We start from the raw sequence: 14,551 nt of genomic DNA, 5'->3' as shown, positions 1-14,551 counted from the left end.
ATGGCTTATCCTGAGATATGACTCCTGAGAGACCATAAACGGTGGTCGATTTTTGTAAGCAAATAAAAATAACTTAAACATCTGATAGCTTAAAGGGGAAATCTGTGATAGCTACTGTACATACATTTTTTGACTTTTAAATGAATGACACTCAAATAGTTTCTTGAAGAATATAACGTATGCCTCATTTGCTTAGTTCAATTGTCCCACCCACTGAGAACCCAGCTGGCTGTATGGATGGGTACAGTATATCCGGAGAGAACCATGTTCCTGTGAAACAGAGTACGTTACAGTCAGCTTTTTGCTAACACTTTACTTGACACCCAGTGTCATATGGTAATAACACTGTCATGACCCATACATTTATACCTGTTGTGGCACACTGTAGATTGCGTTATGGCTGATAAAGACACCTAAATAAGAGTGTAATTTCCTTTGGTTTGAAAGTTTGTTTCTTACATCCTTTGTTGTTGTTATGAATTCTTAACAGTCACGTYTTTTTTTCGTATTTTAAATAACTTAAAGAAGATACACTTTAGGACACTGTCATGAAGCTTGATGGCCATCCTGTCACTTTACTTGGACTAAGAAAATACACTTTATGACAATGTCAAGAAGCATTATGACCATCATAATTATATAAGCCAGATACGCTTTATCACGTACATGCCCTTATATCAGTCAAAAAGAGGGTGTCTTGTCCTGCTCTTGAAATCTGCTCCTGCATTCATCCCAGTCATCAGCAACAGAGCATTGGGGTATGGGCATGTGTGTCATCAATGTGTGCGTAATCACAATGATAATTTAATATGGTCAATTAAAAAAATATATACAGTGTGTGCAAAAATACGCATGTGTGAGTATATATATACAGTGGGGAGAAGAAGTATTTGATACACTGCCGATTTTGCAGGTTTTCCTACTTACAAAGCATGTAGAGGTCTGTAATTTTTTATCATAGGTACACTTCAACCGTGAGAGACGGAATCTAAAACAAAATTCCAGAAAATCACATTGTATGATTTTTAAGTAATTAATTAGCATTTTATTGCATGACATAAGTATTTGATACATCAGAAAAGCAGAACTTAATATTTGGTACAGAAACCTTTGGTTTGCAATTACAGAGAATCATACGTTCTGTTAATTCTTGACGCAGGTTTGGCACACACTGCAGCAGGGATTTTGCCCACTCCTCCATACAGACCTTCTCCAGATCCTTCAGGTTTCGGGGCTGTCGCTGGCAATACGGACTTTCAGCTCCCTCCAAAGATTTTCTATTGGGTTCAGGTCTGAGACTGGCTAGGCCACTCCAGACCTTGAAGATTCTTCTTACGAGCCACTCAGTTGCCTGGCTGGTTTTCGGGTCGTTGTCATGCTGGAAGACCCCACAGACCCATCTTCAATGCTCTTACTGAGGGAAGGAGGTTGTTGGCCAAGATCTCACGATACATGGCCCCATCCATCCTCCCCTCAATACGGTGCAGTCGTCCTGTCCCCTTTGCAGAAAACATCCCCAAAGAATGATGTTTCCACCTCCATGCTTCACGTTGGATGGTGTTCTTGGTGTACTCATCCTTCTTCTTCCTCCAAAAAGGCGAGTGGAGTTTAGAACCAAAAAGCTCTATTTTGTCTCATCGGACCACATGGACCTTCTCCCCTTCCTCCTCTGCATCATCCAGATGTCAATTGGCAAACTTCAGACCGGCCTGGACATGCGCTGGCTTGATCAGGGGGACCTTGCGTGCGCTGCAGGATTTTAATCCCATGACGGCGTTAGTGTGTTACTGAATGGTTTTCTTGAGACTGTGTCCCAGCTCTCTTCAGGTCATTGACCAGGTCCTGCCATGTAGTTCTGGCTGATCCCTCACCTTCCTCATATCATTGATGCCCCACGAGGTGAGATCTTGCATGGAGCCCCAGACTGAGGGTGATTGCCCGTCATCCTGAACCTCTTCCATTTTCTTAATAATTGCCGCCAAAGTTGTTGCCTTCTCCACCAAGCTGCTTGCCTATTGTCCTGTAGCCCATCCCAGCCTTGTGCAGGTCTACAATTTTATCCCTGATGTCCTTACACAGCTCTCTGGTCTTGGCCATTGTGGAGAGGTTGGAGTCTGTTTGATTGAGTGTGTGGACAGGTGTCTTTTACAGGTAACGAGTTCAAACAGGTGCAGTTAATACAGGTAATGAGTGGAGAACAGGAGGGCTTCTTAAAGAAAAACTAACAGGTCTGTGAGAGCTGGATTCTTACTGGTTGGTAGGTGATCAAATACTTATGTCATGCAATAATATGCAAATTAATTACTTAAAAATCATACACATGTGATTTTCTGGAATTTTGTTTTAGATTCCATCTCTCACAGTTGAAGTGTACCTTTATGGATAAATTACAGACCTCTACATGCTTTGTAAGTAGGAAAACCTGCAAAATCGGCAGTGTATCAAATACTTGTTCTCCCCACTGTATATATATTAGCATAAACATACTGTTGACACGTAGGCTATGGTGTAATGCAATGTTTTGTCTTGTGTGGTAGGTTTTGTTGGTTTTGACACTCTTATGTAGGTGCCATAACCAGCTATAAAATAACTCAATATGTCACAAGTTGAAATATATGTCATGACAGTGTTATGACCATATCATAAACGTTATGACAGGTTGTCAGCTGTTATGACATATTATGAAATGGTTATGACTGTGTCACTGGGTGTCAAGTAAAATGTTACTGCTTTTTTTGTGCCATTATTTATAAACAAACACTGTATACCCTCAGCATGGTTAAATGTATCATTTTGAGCACCTTAAGAGGATGGAATGGAGAGGGGAGGAATGGTCGCTGAGATCAGCGATTATGTTTATGGTGTCTGAGAAATGTCTTGTTTTCGCCCAGAGGTAAGTGTTGCCCGGCACCAGTTCAGGAGAGCTGCAGTGGTCGGGTAATGTGAGGTAGTGAGGGGAAGGCAGAGCGTTGACATGGCCACGCCGGGCCTGCATGGACATGACGTTCACCATCACGATGGACCGCTTGTTCATCTTCACAGACACACTCTCCACTGTCCCTAGCAGAACTGGACACACACACACACAATTTAGATCAGTGTTGTGCTTCCCTAAAAAGTAGATTCAATTGCTTCCTAAAGGTTCTTGCTAAAGGCCGAAGTATTGAGTCATGTTTCCTTTCATCCTGTGCTTCAAACTGGAGGCCTTACCTTTGTTGTCACACAACGTTTTCGTCTTCAGGTCCCCCAGTGGTAGAATCCTAAGTCCTGAGGATAATGAACAACAGTCTAATCAAATGGGCTAAGACAGAGACAGAATCCAGGCAGGGACCTATCAAAACACACCCCCTTCATCATTTATGAACTACATATAGAATCATCATATCACCCATCTGGGCTGTGGGTTGATCTTTCGTATGGCCTTTCAGAGATAAACAGACGCAACTCAAACTGTGACATAAATCATAGATCGATGAAAAATGTGAGTGAGGTTTGGAGTGTATCCTGTTCCCACTGACCTGGAATCATGTTCATGCTGGTGGTGTTTCGTTCAGTCCTTGGGTGCAGGACCCCCGCACAGCAAGACCACAGGGAGGAGTTGGGGTAGCGGTGCCCACAGCAGGTGAACCCTAGCTGGGTAGGGTAGAGCAGGTCTAGTCCTGGGGCAGAGCAGCAGGTCTGGGTGGAGCCGGCCTCCATCAGGACATTCCCACAGCACTGGGCCTCCTCTGAGAGCCCGTCCTGAACCTGCAGGTTGTACAGAGTCTCTGCACAGCACTTCATCTGGCCACTGCTGGGGTTGTAGGCCTTCCCTCCACAGCAGGACTTGTTCCCCAACCTGYGGTGTCTGTGCAGAGAAAGATATTTGACCTCCCAATACCAAAAGAGCCCATATCTCTCAGATTTTGGTGCCTATTGTGCTGTCATGTTGGGTGAACTCAGAGCCATGTGTAATGATGATTATTTATAATTGATTGGATTTTACCCATTCTATTTCAATGAATAGCAAGGAAATGGAATGTGGAGAGTTATAGCTATAAGAATTATGAGTTTTATCCCATTGATTACTTGAATCAACAGATTGAACAATGAAGAGAGATGACCAATGGGGTGCATTCATGGATGCCATGGGAAGCCAGCCTTCCACAAACAAATGTACCAAGAAAAAAAGAATAAAACATAAAATAAATGTATCTCTCATGTCTGTGTTTTCTTTTTCCTTCAATTCACAAGAGTATGAATATACAGTGCCTTGCTAAGTATTCATCTCCCTTGGCGTTTTCCTATTTTGTTGCTTTAGAACCTGTAATTTAAATCGATTTTTATTTGGATTTCAAGTAATGGACAAACAAAGTAGTTCAAATTGGTGAAGTGAAATGAAAAAAAATAACATGTTCAAAAAAATTATACAAAATAAAAAACGGAAAATGGGTGCGTGCATATGTATTCACTCCCTTGCTATGAAGCCTTTTAAATAAGATCTGGTGCAACCAATTACCTTCAGAAGTCACATCATTTGTTAACTTCTACTTGGTACTCATCCCGGATCCGGGAGCACCCTCATCAGTAAAAAAGCTGACTAGCATAGCCTAGCATAGCGCCACAAGTAAATACTAGCATCTAAATCTCATGAAATCACAAGTCCAAGACACCAGATGAAAGATACACATCTTGTGAATCCAGCCATCATTTCCGATTTTTAAAATGTTTTACAGGAAAACACAATATGTATTTCTATTAGCTAACCACGATAGCAAAAGACCCAACTTTTTTTTTTTCACAATTTTTTTTACTGCATAGGTAGCTATCACAAATTCGACCAAATAAAGATATAAATAGTCACTAACCAAGAAACAACTTCATCAGATGACAGTCTTATAACAGATTTATTGTATAGCATATGTTTTGTTAGAAAAATGTGCATATTTCAGGTATAAATCATAGTTTTACATTGCAGCCTATTTGAAATCAACACTTTGGTGGGATTAACAACAAGATTACCTTTAAAATGGTATAAGATACATGTATGTTTGAGGAATTTTAATTATGAGATTTCTGTTGTTTGAATTTGGCGCCCTGCACTTTCACTGGCTGTTGTCATATCGATCCCGTTAACAGGATTTCAGCGTAAGAAGTTTTAAATGTCAGGAATTGTGAAAACTGAGTTCAAATGTATTTGGCTAAGGTGTATGTAAACTTCCGACTTCAACTGTAAGTTCAATATTTAACTAGATGTAAAAAGGCAAATGTTAACTTGCGAGCAAGCATTTTAGCCAGGTGGACTAGGAAAACAAAAAATAAAAGTGTGTACTCTATGACAGACCATGAAAGAGAGGAAGATGGCAATGGTGTTTCTCTAAGTATGGTGAGTCAACATATTTTTTCTACTCGCACGAACTTATGCACGCAAACACACGAATCAGAAACATGGACAGCCACATCATATTTAGCTTATGATGATTGGGAGAATTTTTGGGGGGGGCATCTTTTACTTGTCACTGCATTAGACTAAGCATAGGTGATTTGATGATATTGAAATGGTGCTGGAATAGTGGAGGCAGCTCCTGTTTTCTTTGCGAATTGCGGTAACTCTCCGTGGTTCTAAATCAATAGCTGTTTAGTAGTCCGAAAATGTCAGAAGCATTAACTTGCTTGAACATGTAATATGCTTTGTGGACTTCACTGGACAGAGGTTGCATCATGGTCACAAGGCAGATGAACTAACAGGTTAGAGAGCAAACAACGCAATTATCAAAACACATAGGTTGTAATATGGCAATTTTTTCTGGCTCGGTTTCCCCAGTGATTTTACCCACGCACCACCACTGGAGATGCCCAAAACCAGCAGACTCTGCAATCCTCAAGAGGGGAGTCCATCCATTTAGCTAATCAATTAAATTATCTATTTTTTTGGATCCTCTTTTTTGGTTAGGGCAGTGTATTCAAACTTTTACTTTAGATCAGCGTCTTGAAGCCGTTGTACATCATTCAGTGAATCCCAAACCAGCCCCACACCCCTACCAGCTTGGAGGGCTATTCATTGTCAGGTGTCGCTGACGAAACTCAGAGGGTGACGTCAAGAGGATCAATGAACCCATCAGCTTCAGGACACACTCATTACTTTAATGATGCAATTCATGTTTCACATTTAAATAAAATGAGCATGATATTTAAATGAACAAATTACCTCATTGTTTTACAATATATATACCGAAGTAACAATTAAACTTTTTTTTTTTTTTTTTTTTTTTCATACTTGAATCAGAACACAATACACTGGCTCAATAATTAGAACGCCTTTCCTTCTGCTGCAATGAAATGACAAACTCAGTGCATGGTTGGGATAAGCCACTGACTCGAGCGCAGACGTAATTGGCCTCTGCTGGGTGTTTCGAATTGGGCCCTACACCCTCGATAATGTTCACTTTCCCTCAGCTTGAGAACTTTCGAGGAGTGCGTTAACGTGCAATGGAGGGGTGAAGGGAAGGGAGGTGATTTGGGGATATCACAAAATAGATTCAAACTGCGTACTCACAACTGATGTAATAGTTAGCACTTAGGCACTCTGAAACTGGGCTTGAGCAAGAGTGATAACCCCACCTCACGTCTTTGGGATAAACTGCCCTGGCTAGGTTCGAATACCTACCAGTTTCACCCTAAAGAGCAACTCACTTGTGTCGTTGCAGCTGATTTCATCCTGGGGTATCTGTTTCTCCACAGCAGTGTTTGCCTGGATCATCGAGATGAACGCGTGACTCACAACACCATTTCACAGATGGGCAGATACAAGTGGCCACCTGGGGAGCACTGGTGCCCAGCTCCACCCCACGGTGCAACGTTGGTTACAGCACAGACCCCTCGGTCCACTACACCATATGGAGTTGTACCACAGCATGGGGGAGAGACACACACACACAGTCAGCAGGGTATCAACCAACACAAAACATGAATAATAGACACAAATACAGACAATTAATACAAGACAATTTCATAGCAAACACACCATAGCATAGTAACATTCCCTAAATTCACACAAATCATAAAATAGATCCCTTGTTATGCAAATCATGGGGCAGAATTTTCTTCCTGAATAGACTTTTAATCAAAACAGCACTGCTAGAACATTGGCTGGAGTATAAACAACCACTTCCAACCTGGGCCGTCTAGAACATTCTGAGCAAACTGAATGGGTCTGTGGACAACATCATATTTCAGGCCTTGTCCTTAGTAATGCCGCTTTTAGTTTATTTTGACCATTTAAAAAATACACAGAGTACATCCCTGTAGTGTACAGCATTGTCTTCATGCCTTGACCAACAGCAACTCAACAGACAGATGGATGATTTAGCTGTTTAACTTCAATTTGACTGAGATGAGGAGAACTCATTTTAATGTAGCGGAGGACGTTCAATGAACTAGGCTTTAGCTGTAGGCCTAAGGTCTGTGGGTTAATGGACTCACCAGGTTTTTCCCAAGCACCCTATTGGACAGCTTCCCGGCACAGCAGATTTTGATGTCTGGATTGTAAACCTGAGAGCCACAGCCTGCACCATTGTAGACACCTGGTTAGAGAGATGGGAAGGAGGRAGGACAGAGATGGTGATGGAGGTGATGATTAGATCAAGAATTGTAAGCCATCTTTCTAACCTGTCATCATATACTGTACATACGGTAAAATCAACATCCTTACAATACAGTGTGATGACTGCTGAACAAAACTGGTCATCTGTTAGAAAATAGACTCCTCTTTCACCTACATACTGTATTTGGTGCATTATGGACTTATATATAAATACATATATATATAAATTCATATAAATACATAGACACATATATTATTGAAGTCTCAGTGAATGCATTTCCAATTTCTCCATTGCGTGTGCTTCTCTGTCTTATATGTTTATAAAGAATAAAGACCATACAAAGATTTTTTTTAAACAGTCAAATAAAGTGGGAAAAAACTCCTCTCCTCGTTATCTGCGGTAGGTTCAGTGTTTCCCCAGATTCCAGCTCGAAGATACCATCAGTAAATAAGCGGCCAGGGAGACGTGCTCTGGGACCCAGCCAAAAATGACCTGCCCCCCAAACACACACACGCGCGTGCACACAAACACACTAGTAGGACACTTTATGGTGTCTTACCTGTGGTGTGGCTGCGTTTTCCCGCAGAGATCAGGTGGTGGGAGTGAGGCTGCCCCTGGCGAGATGTAGGGTTCACACAGCAACCCTCTGGCCTCTCCCCTGGCATACTGGAGGAATGTGGGGAAACAGACACACACAATTAGATGCAATACAAACACATGCACATAAAGACACACGTAAACAGACCATAAACATACCAGTGTATATGTATACAAATACACACAGGCGAGCATAGTTAACTATTTGTTTAAACATCATCCATCATCATCTTTCTAATTATTCCACCACTCCTTGAAATCTATTAAAGAACATTCAGAAAAGCTAACCTGTAGTGTGTGTTTTTGTGTGTGTTTTAAAATGGATGCCAAACCCACTGTGGCATTGAGCCATTAGACATCAAATATATTATTTTTAAAACCTGACTGTTAATTATATGGTTCAAGTCCAAAGGCAACCTTACCAGTTTGGAGAACTCGCATCAATTCCCCTGTACTGAAAAAAAAAGAGAACAAAATACACAAAGATGACAAACTATCATAATGTGAAGTTTCATTACAGCCATACAAAACTAGTAGTTTGCCTTTTACTAACATTAGAACTTGATGCACAGCAGCTTGCATTGAGAGGCTCTGGGGATAGTGTTTCAGAGCAGCAGCAGTGGCTTCGATGGTCAAACTGGTGGTCTCCACAGCATCGGTGGTGGCTGGACATTTTAGTCAGGACCTTCCTTCCTTCGACATTTCCACAGCAAAGCTGGTGGTCTTCATCGTAGAGGTCTGTGGGACAGGTAATAACAATTGATGAGATGTACTGTTTGAAGCACAGAAGTGCTTTCAGGTGCTCAAGTGTTACAAGCTTGACATTGTGAAGGGGAGGGAGTGAACATAGAAGCCGTGAAGTGCAGGTGGGAAAGGATGTTGTCACAGGGAGTCAGCATGAGAGAATTGGGAAACATCTCCCAAACAGCTTTCGAAGTAGACAAACCTCTACAGGACAGTTTGAGAGCCAAGTCTAAAATAAACACTACAACACCACCTCTGTTTATGCCTTTGTGAAGAATAAAACAAACACAAATACATCATCAATGATGATGACAGAAAAGATGTCAATAGACCGGACCTCACTGACCTTTTCCACAACACTTGGCATGAGGTTGGGTCCTGGTTAGGATCCGTGAGTCACAACACAGTTGGTTGAGTGGGTCATAGGCCCTCAACCCACAGCAATCTGACACCAGCTGGCTCACATTCAGAGTTAACTGACCTGCAACGGTTGAATCACAGATAAACACCCACACAGCATATAAATTCAAAATCAGGAGGTGCTGAAAAAAATGATTTTAACCCAGTTACCAGGTTTGAGTGAATAGGTACAACAGGAAGCCTGGGTGAGGCCGAAGGCCCTTTTTCCACAGCAGGACAGCCCCGCCCCTTTATGCCGTACTCCTTCACAGCAGGTGTAATCTAGACCGCTATAATTCAGCCCGTTGCAGACGTGATCTCTGGGAGACCTGAAAGGCAGAGGCTCATCTTCATGTCTAGAGGGCATTATCTTCACCTATATGCAGCACATTAACTAGACATTGACAAAGTGGAGTCRCAATGCTCACACTTACATCATGATGACACATCTTAATTAAAGAAAGGTAGTAGGATGAAGTTGCCCCTAAACACTGTTCTAAGGTCAGTTTTACATATCCCCACTAAAGATCTGGGCCCAAGGGCAGCTTCTAACCAGAGCAGMGATAATAAGGGCAYTTGCTATACTCACGTGCCGTAGAACTTCTCAGCATGGACGGAGACTGGAATTCCAAAAGGATTGACCTGCCCTGTGAGACAAGTAACATCCCCACATCAAGACAATGTCCTGGCTACGTATTCTGTGAAAAGCGCTATCTCAGCTCATGCTATTATTCTGAGTGTGATATTTGCAAAACACTCACTAAGACAATATTGTAACTGTAAATCGCTTTACGGTAAAAAAAAWATATATAATGTTTTAAAATAGCATTTTTGCATTTTACAACTGCCTATCTCAGTGACTGAAGTTGATAGGATAAAACACATGGAGATAATTCTATGATAAAACGCCTGAAAAACGAAGTACTATCAGGAAACAACGAAGAGGAGCCCACATTACAATACTGTCTCTGCTGTCGTACGTGTAACAAGAGCTGCATTCCATCTGACGAGGCAGAGTAGTAGCCCAACTTACATCACAGCCATCTCTGGCTGGTCACCTGTAAGGATGTCTAGTTCTTTCCGTCGGACCGAGGAGGAGGAGAGAAAGGATGGCGGAGGACCAGATGCAGCGGGTGGTGAATACAGTAATTAAGTTTATTAAGTATAGGACGAAAGAAACTTTCAAACAAACTAAAAATAAGAAACGACGTAAGACGAAACCTGAACTGGAAACTTACATAAAGACACAAGAAACCACGAACAGGAACAGACTACATCAAACGAACGAACCACAACCGAAACAGTCCCGTGTGGTGCAACATACACAGACACGGAAGAACAGGAGCACAACCACCACAACAAAAATGTGACCCACCTACTAATATGATTTCAATCAGAGGAGATGAAAACCACCTGCCTCTAATTGAGAACCATATCAGGTACCCATTAAACCAACATAGAAACCAAAACATAGACTACCCACCCAAATCACGCCCTGACGTCAACACATACAAATAACAGAAAACCGGTCAGGAACGTGACACTACTGTACACGCATAAATCTGAGAGTGAGAGTAGTAGCCCAGATACAATACTGTCTCTGCTGTCTACTGTACACACTAATACCTGAGAGGCAGAGTAGTAGCCCACATTACAATACTGTCTCTGCTGTCTACTGTACAGCATCAATCTGAGAGGCAGAGTAGTAGCCCACATTACAATACTGTCTCTGCTGTTACTGTACACGCATAAACCTGAGAGTGAGAGTAGTAGCCCACATTACAATACTGTCTCTGCTGTCTACTGTACACACATAAATCTGAGAGTGAGAGTATAGCCCCACATTACAACACCATCTCTGCTGTTACTGTACACGCATCAATCTGAGAGCAGAGTAGTAGTCCACATTACAATACTGTCTCTGCTGTCTACTGTACACAACATAAATTGAGAGTGAGAGTAGTAGCCCACATTACACACCATCTCTGCTGTCTACTGTACACGCATCAATCTGAGAGGGAGAGTAGTAGCCCAGATTACAATACTGTCTCTGCTGTCTACTGTACACGCATCAATCTGAGAGGCGGAGTAGTAGCCCAGATTACAATACCATCTCTGCTGTCTACTGTACACGCATCAATCTGAGAGGAGGAGTAGTAGCCCACATTACAACACCATCTCTGCTGTCTACTGTACACGCATCAATCTGAGAGGGAGAGTAGTAGCCCACATTACAATACTGTCCTCGTGTCTACTGTACACGCATCAATCTGGAGGAGGAGAGTAGTAGCCCACATTACAATAGTGTCTCTGCTGTCTACTGTACACGCATCAATCTGAGAGGCAGAGTAGTAGCCCACATTACAACACCATCTCTGCTGTCTACTGTCACGCATTGAGAGTGAGAGTAGTAGCCCACATTACAATACTGTCTCTGCTGTCTACTGTACACACATCAATACTGTATACACATCAATCAATGGCAGAGTAGTAGTCCACATTACAACACTATCTCTGCTGGATACGCATCAATCTGAGAGGCAGAGTAGTAGTCCACATTACAATACTATCTCTGCTGGATACACATCAATCTGAGAGGCAGAGTAGTAGCCCACATTACAACACTATCTCTGCTGTATACACATCAATCTGAGAGGCAGAGTAGTAGCCCACATTACAATACTGTCTCTGCTGGATACACATCAATCTGAGAGGCAGAGTAGTAGGCCGACAGCAGGCTACGACCTCTCAACAGCTGGCCCCATTAATTCATACAAACAGATGCAAGAGATGATAGTGCTTTCCACTTACCATGTGCGCTGTAGCAGGGTAGAGTCAGAAGAACTGYACAAATKAAACAAACAAATGTTAAGGAAWGGAAGTCCAGAGATTGTACACACAAATTCTAGCAAATGTGCAGAGTTTGATAGTGATGGTTACATACCAAACATCAGTAGTGGAGTTGTCATGGTGTTTCCTTCCATAAAGCACTCTCATTCATAGATGGAAGCTTAAGATGCACTGAGATAAGTAGTCAATTTCAGCCACACCTACAAGCACCACCCCTGACAACAATATCCAATTACCTTGTCATCCCAAAATGTCCATACTATGACCCCATCTCAATCATTTATATGTTGTATGAGTCATTGTTTGGGTGGGACCTGCTTTTCCAGTGGCAGTGGAAAAAGGGATTATTGCTCCATATTTGAAAACATCAACAGACTTTTCTAAGAGCCACCCATTTTCTTCCTTAACTCAGTTTAATGGCGCTGCAGATGGCTATATCAGACCGCTGTTATTATATATTTTAGCACCTCTACTTCCCGCGGCTGTGGATACAAGTGCATAACCGGCTGCATACATTCCCTTTAGATGGTAAGATGTTGCCATCTGCCGGTCTTTGGGCTAACACTGACAACAGTGTACAGACCACTGATTGAGATTGTTCTCACATTAAACATCTTCTCCTGGTATGGGAAGCTCTCAGTCAGGAACATGAGTAAACTGGCACAAGGTGTCTATCAGGCCAGCAAAACAATCTGCAGTGAACAGCCACACCTCCAAGAAATGTACACACACAAGGAAAGCACTCCAGGTCTTCAACAACAACACCCACTGCACCCATCCTTCAAAATGCTGCCATCCGGTCGGGCAGTGCTTCATTTGTAAATCTGCAGGTGCCGTAACAAAATGTAAGAGGGGGGTGGGAAAACGCACCTTTATAAAAGAGGATTGTGTGCATACCATCGCATTTGCGTAGTGGCACAGAGTAGGCCTAGAGCAGAGGAGCTTACAGAAGTTGTACACATGGGGAACATTTTTAGTAGCCTAGGGTCTGCGAAAATGTTTGCCTTTATAAACGCATTTCATGCAACTATACGTCATTTAACATGACTAGAGACTTAAGCGGAATCTTTCTTTAATGCATCAAAAATGACAGGCTACTTTGACACTGACAAATTGACATAGATAAAAACGACCTCGTCTGGAATCGATCAATATCCTAGGCCGACGAGTGGAGACCCACATATAGAGCAATATGAGGAGGAAACTATTGTCCTAAAAAAAACGTTCTAGTTCCACTGACTCACCCAATGATGAGTTCTTTGTAACACAGTGCTTTTCGCGCCATAGACCCATTTGGAAGTTGATCAAATATTTTTACCCGACAGACAGATTAGAGTCTTCTCTTTTCAGCAGCAGCCATTTGCTTTCCAACCTGTGTTTAGTGTTTTCCCGTGACTGTATTTGAAATCATTACTGTGAAATTATTTGGCTGCATGCTGTTCATTGACAGTCGTAACGCAAAAATCAGCTGATTGATGTTAGGTGGCTCCTGACTGTAGGCTATAAATGCCTTGTGATTGGGCTACACACAATCCACAGCTAGATACATTTTTAAAAGCTATTGATCTTCTGTGGCTGAATTACACTCTTTGGTATAGTAGGTTATTCTGAAATATTTCATTTATTTCTGTACAGACAGCAGTAGGCTAATTGTATAATTTTGGCAAATGTATTTCAATTTATCAGGGGGTGATGCAGCACCTTCAGCGACCTTCCCATGGCTATTATTCTATAGGCCATCAGGAAAAAAATCTAACTAACTGCATATTAAATCATTGTAAAACAAATACCAAAAAATTATGACTTGCAACGTTGGAGACATTAAATTTGCAGGCTCATGTCTATCAGAGCAGCGAAAGAGAGAGAGAGATCATATCTCATTCTAGTTCTGTGAGACTTCTCTCTCTCTTACCACAACAGCCAAGCGTTGGTCTCAAACAGGCTACAATGTTGCGCAAACCTAAACACGGGAGGGCCCAAACCTAATTAGAATATCAGGTGTGGGCTAAAAATCGACATTTTCACAATACATTTTCTTGGGGAGAATTAGCGGAGGAGGCAACTCAAATTATTTCATTGCTTTTATTAGAATTGTTACACTGCAAACAGTGACAATTGTTTTTCATGCCACGAGAGGTAGGCTACCGAATCCAAACTTAATAGACAATAAATCATGTTTTAGTTTCTATTCTATCTTATCATACCAAACATTAGTAGTGTAGTGGTCATGGTGACTCTTTCCATAAAGATAGATAAAAGAAGCACTGAGATAAGTAGTCCATTACAACAATATACAATTGGGTAGCCATCACACACACACACACACACACACACACACCTGGAGAAGGACTACACAGACAGAGTACCAGTTGTCCCAG

General features: G+C 41.9%; 2 protein-coding genes across 2 annotated transcripts; both read right to left on the bottom strand.

The window, feature by feature from the left end:
- Positions 1-2,393: 2,393 nt before the first annotated feature.
- Positions 2,394-3,882, bottom strand: LOC111960599 (uncharacterized). Its single transcript, XM_023982671.3, has 3 exons — positions 3,519-3,882; positions 3,211-3,267; positions 2,394-3,069 (listed from the first exon to the last, which is right to left on the bottom strand). The coding sequence occupies exons 1-3, from the start codon at positions 3,781-3,783 to the stop codon at positions 2,789-2,791; spliced, it is 603 nt and encodes a 200-aa protein (XP_023838439.1). The 5' UTR covers positions 3,784-3,882; the 3' UTR covers positions 2,394-2,788.
- A 2,151-nt stretch (positions 3,883-6,033) lies between these two features.
- Positions 6,034-12,307, bottom strand: LOC111957303 (galaxin-like). The gene is made up of 11 exons (XM_070436678.1): positions 12,268-12,307; positions 12,135-12,167; positions 9,913-9,970; positions 9,495-9,652; positions 9,271-9,405; positions 8,734-8,918; positions 8,603-8,634; positions 8,143-8,249; positions 7,462-7,562; positions 6,673-6,730; positions 6,034-6,053 (listed from the first exon to the last, which is right to left on the bottom strand). Exons 1-11 carry the CDS (start codon positions 12,305-12,307, stop codon positions 6,034-6,036), a joined length of 927 nt encoding a protein of 308 aa, XP_070292779.1.
- Between the last annotated feature and the right edge of the window lie 2,244 nt (positions 12,308-14,551).

The sequence above is a fragment of the Salvelinus sp. IW2-2015 genome, linkage group LG4p, assembly GCF_002910315.2.
Source record: "Salvelinus sp. IW2-2015 linkage group LG4p, ASM291031v2, whole genome shotgun sequence".
In the NCBI taxonomy this organism is placed as follows: domain Eukaryota; kingdom Metazoa; phylum Chordata; class Actinopteri; order Salmoniformes; family Salmonidae; genus Salvelinus; species Salvelinus sp. IW2-2015.
The sequence above is the reverse complement of the archived record's forward strand: the minus strand, read 5'-3'. Positions and strand labels throughout refer to the sequence as shown.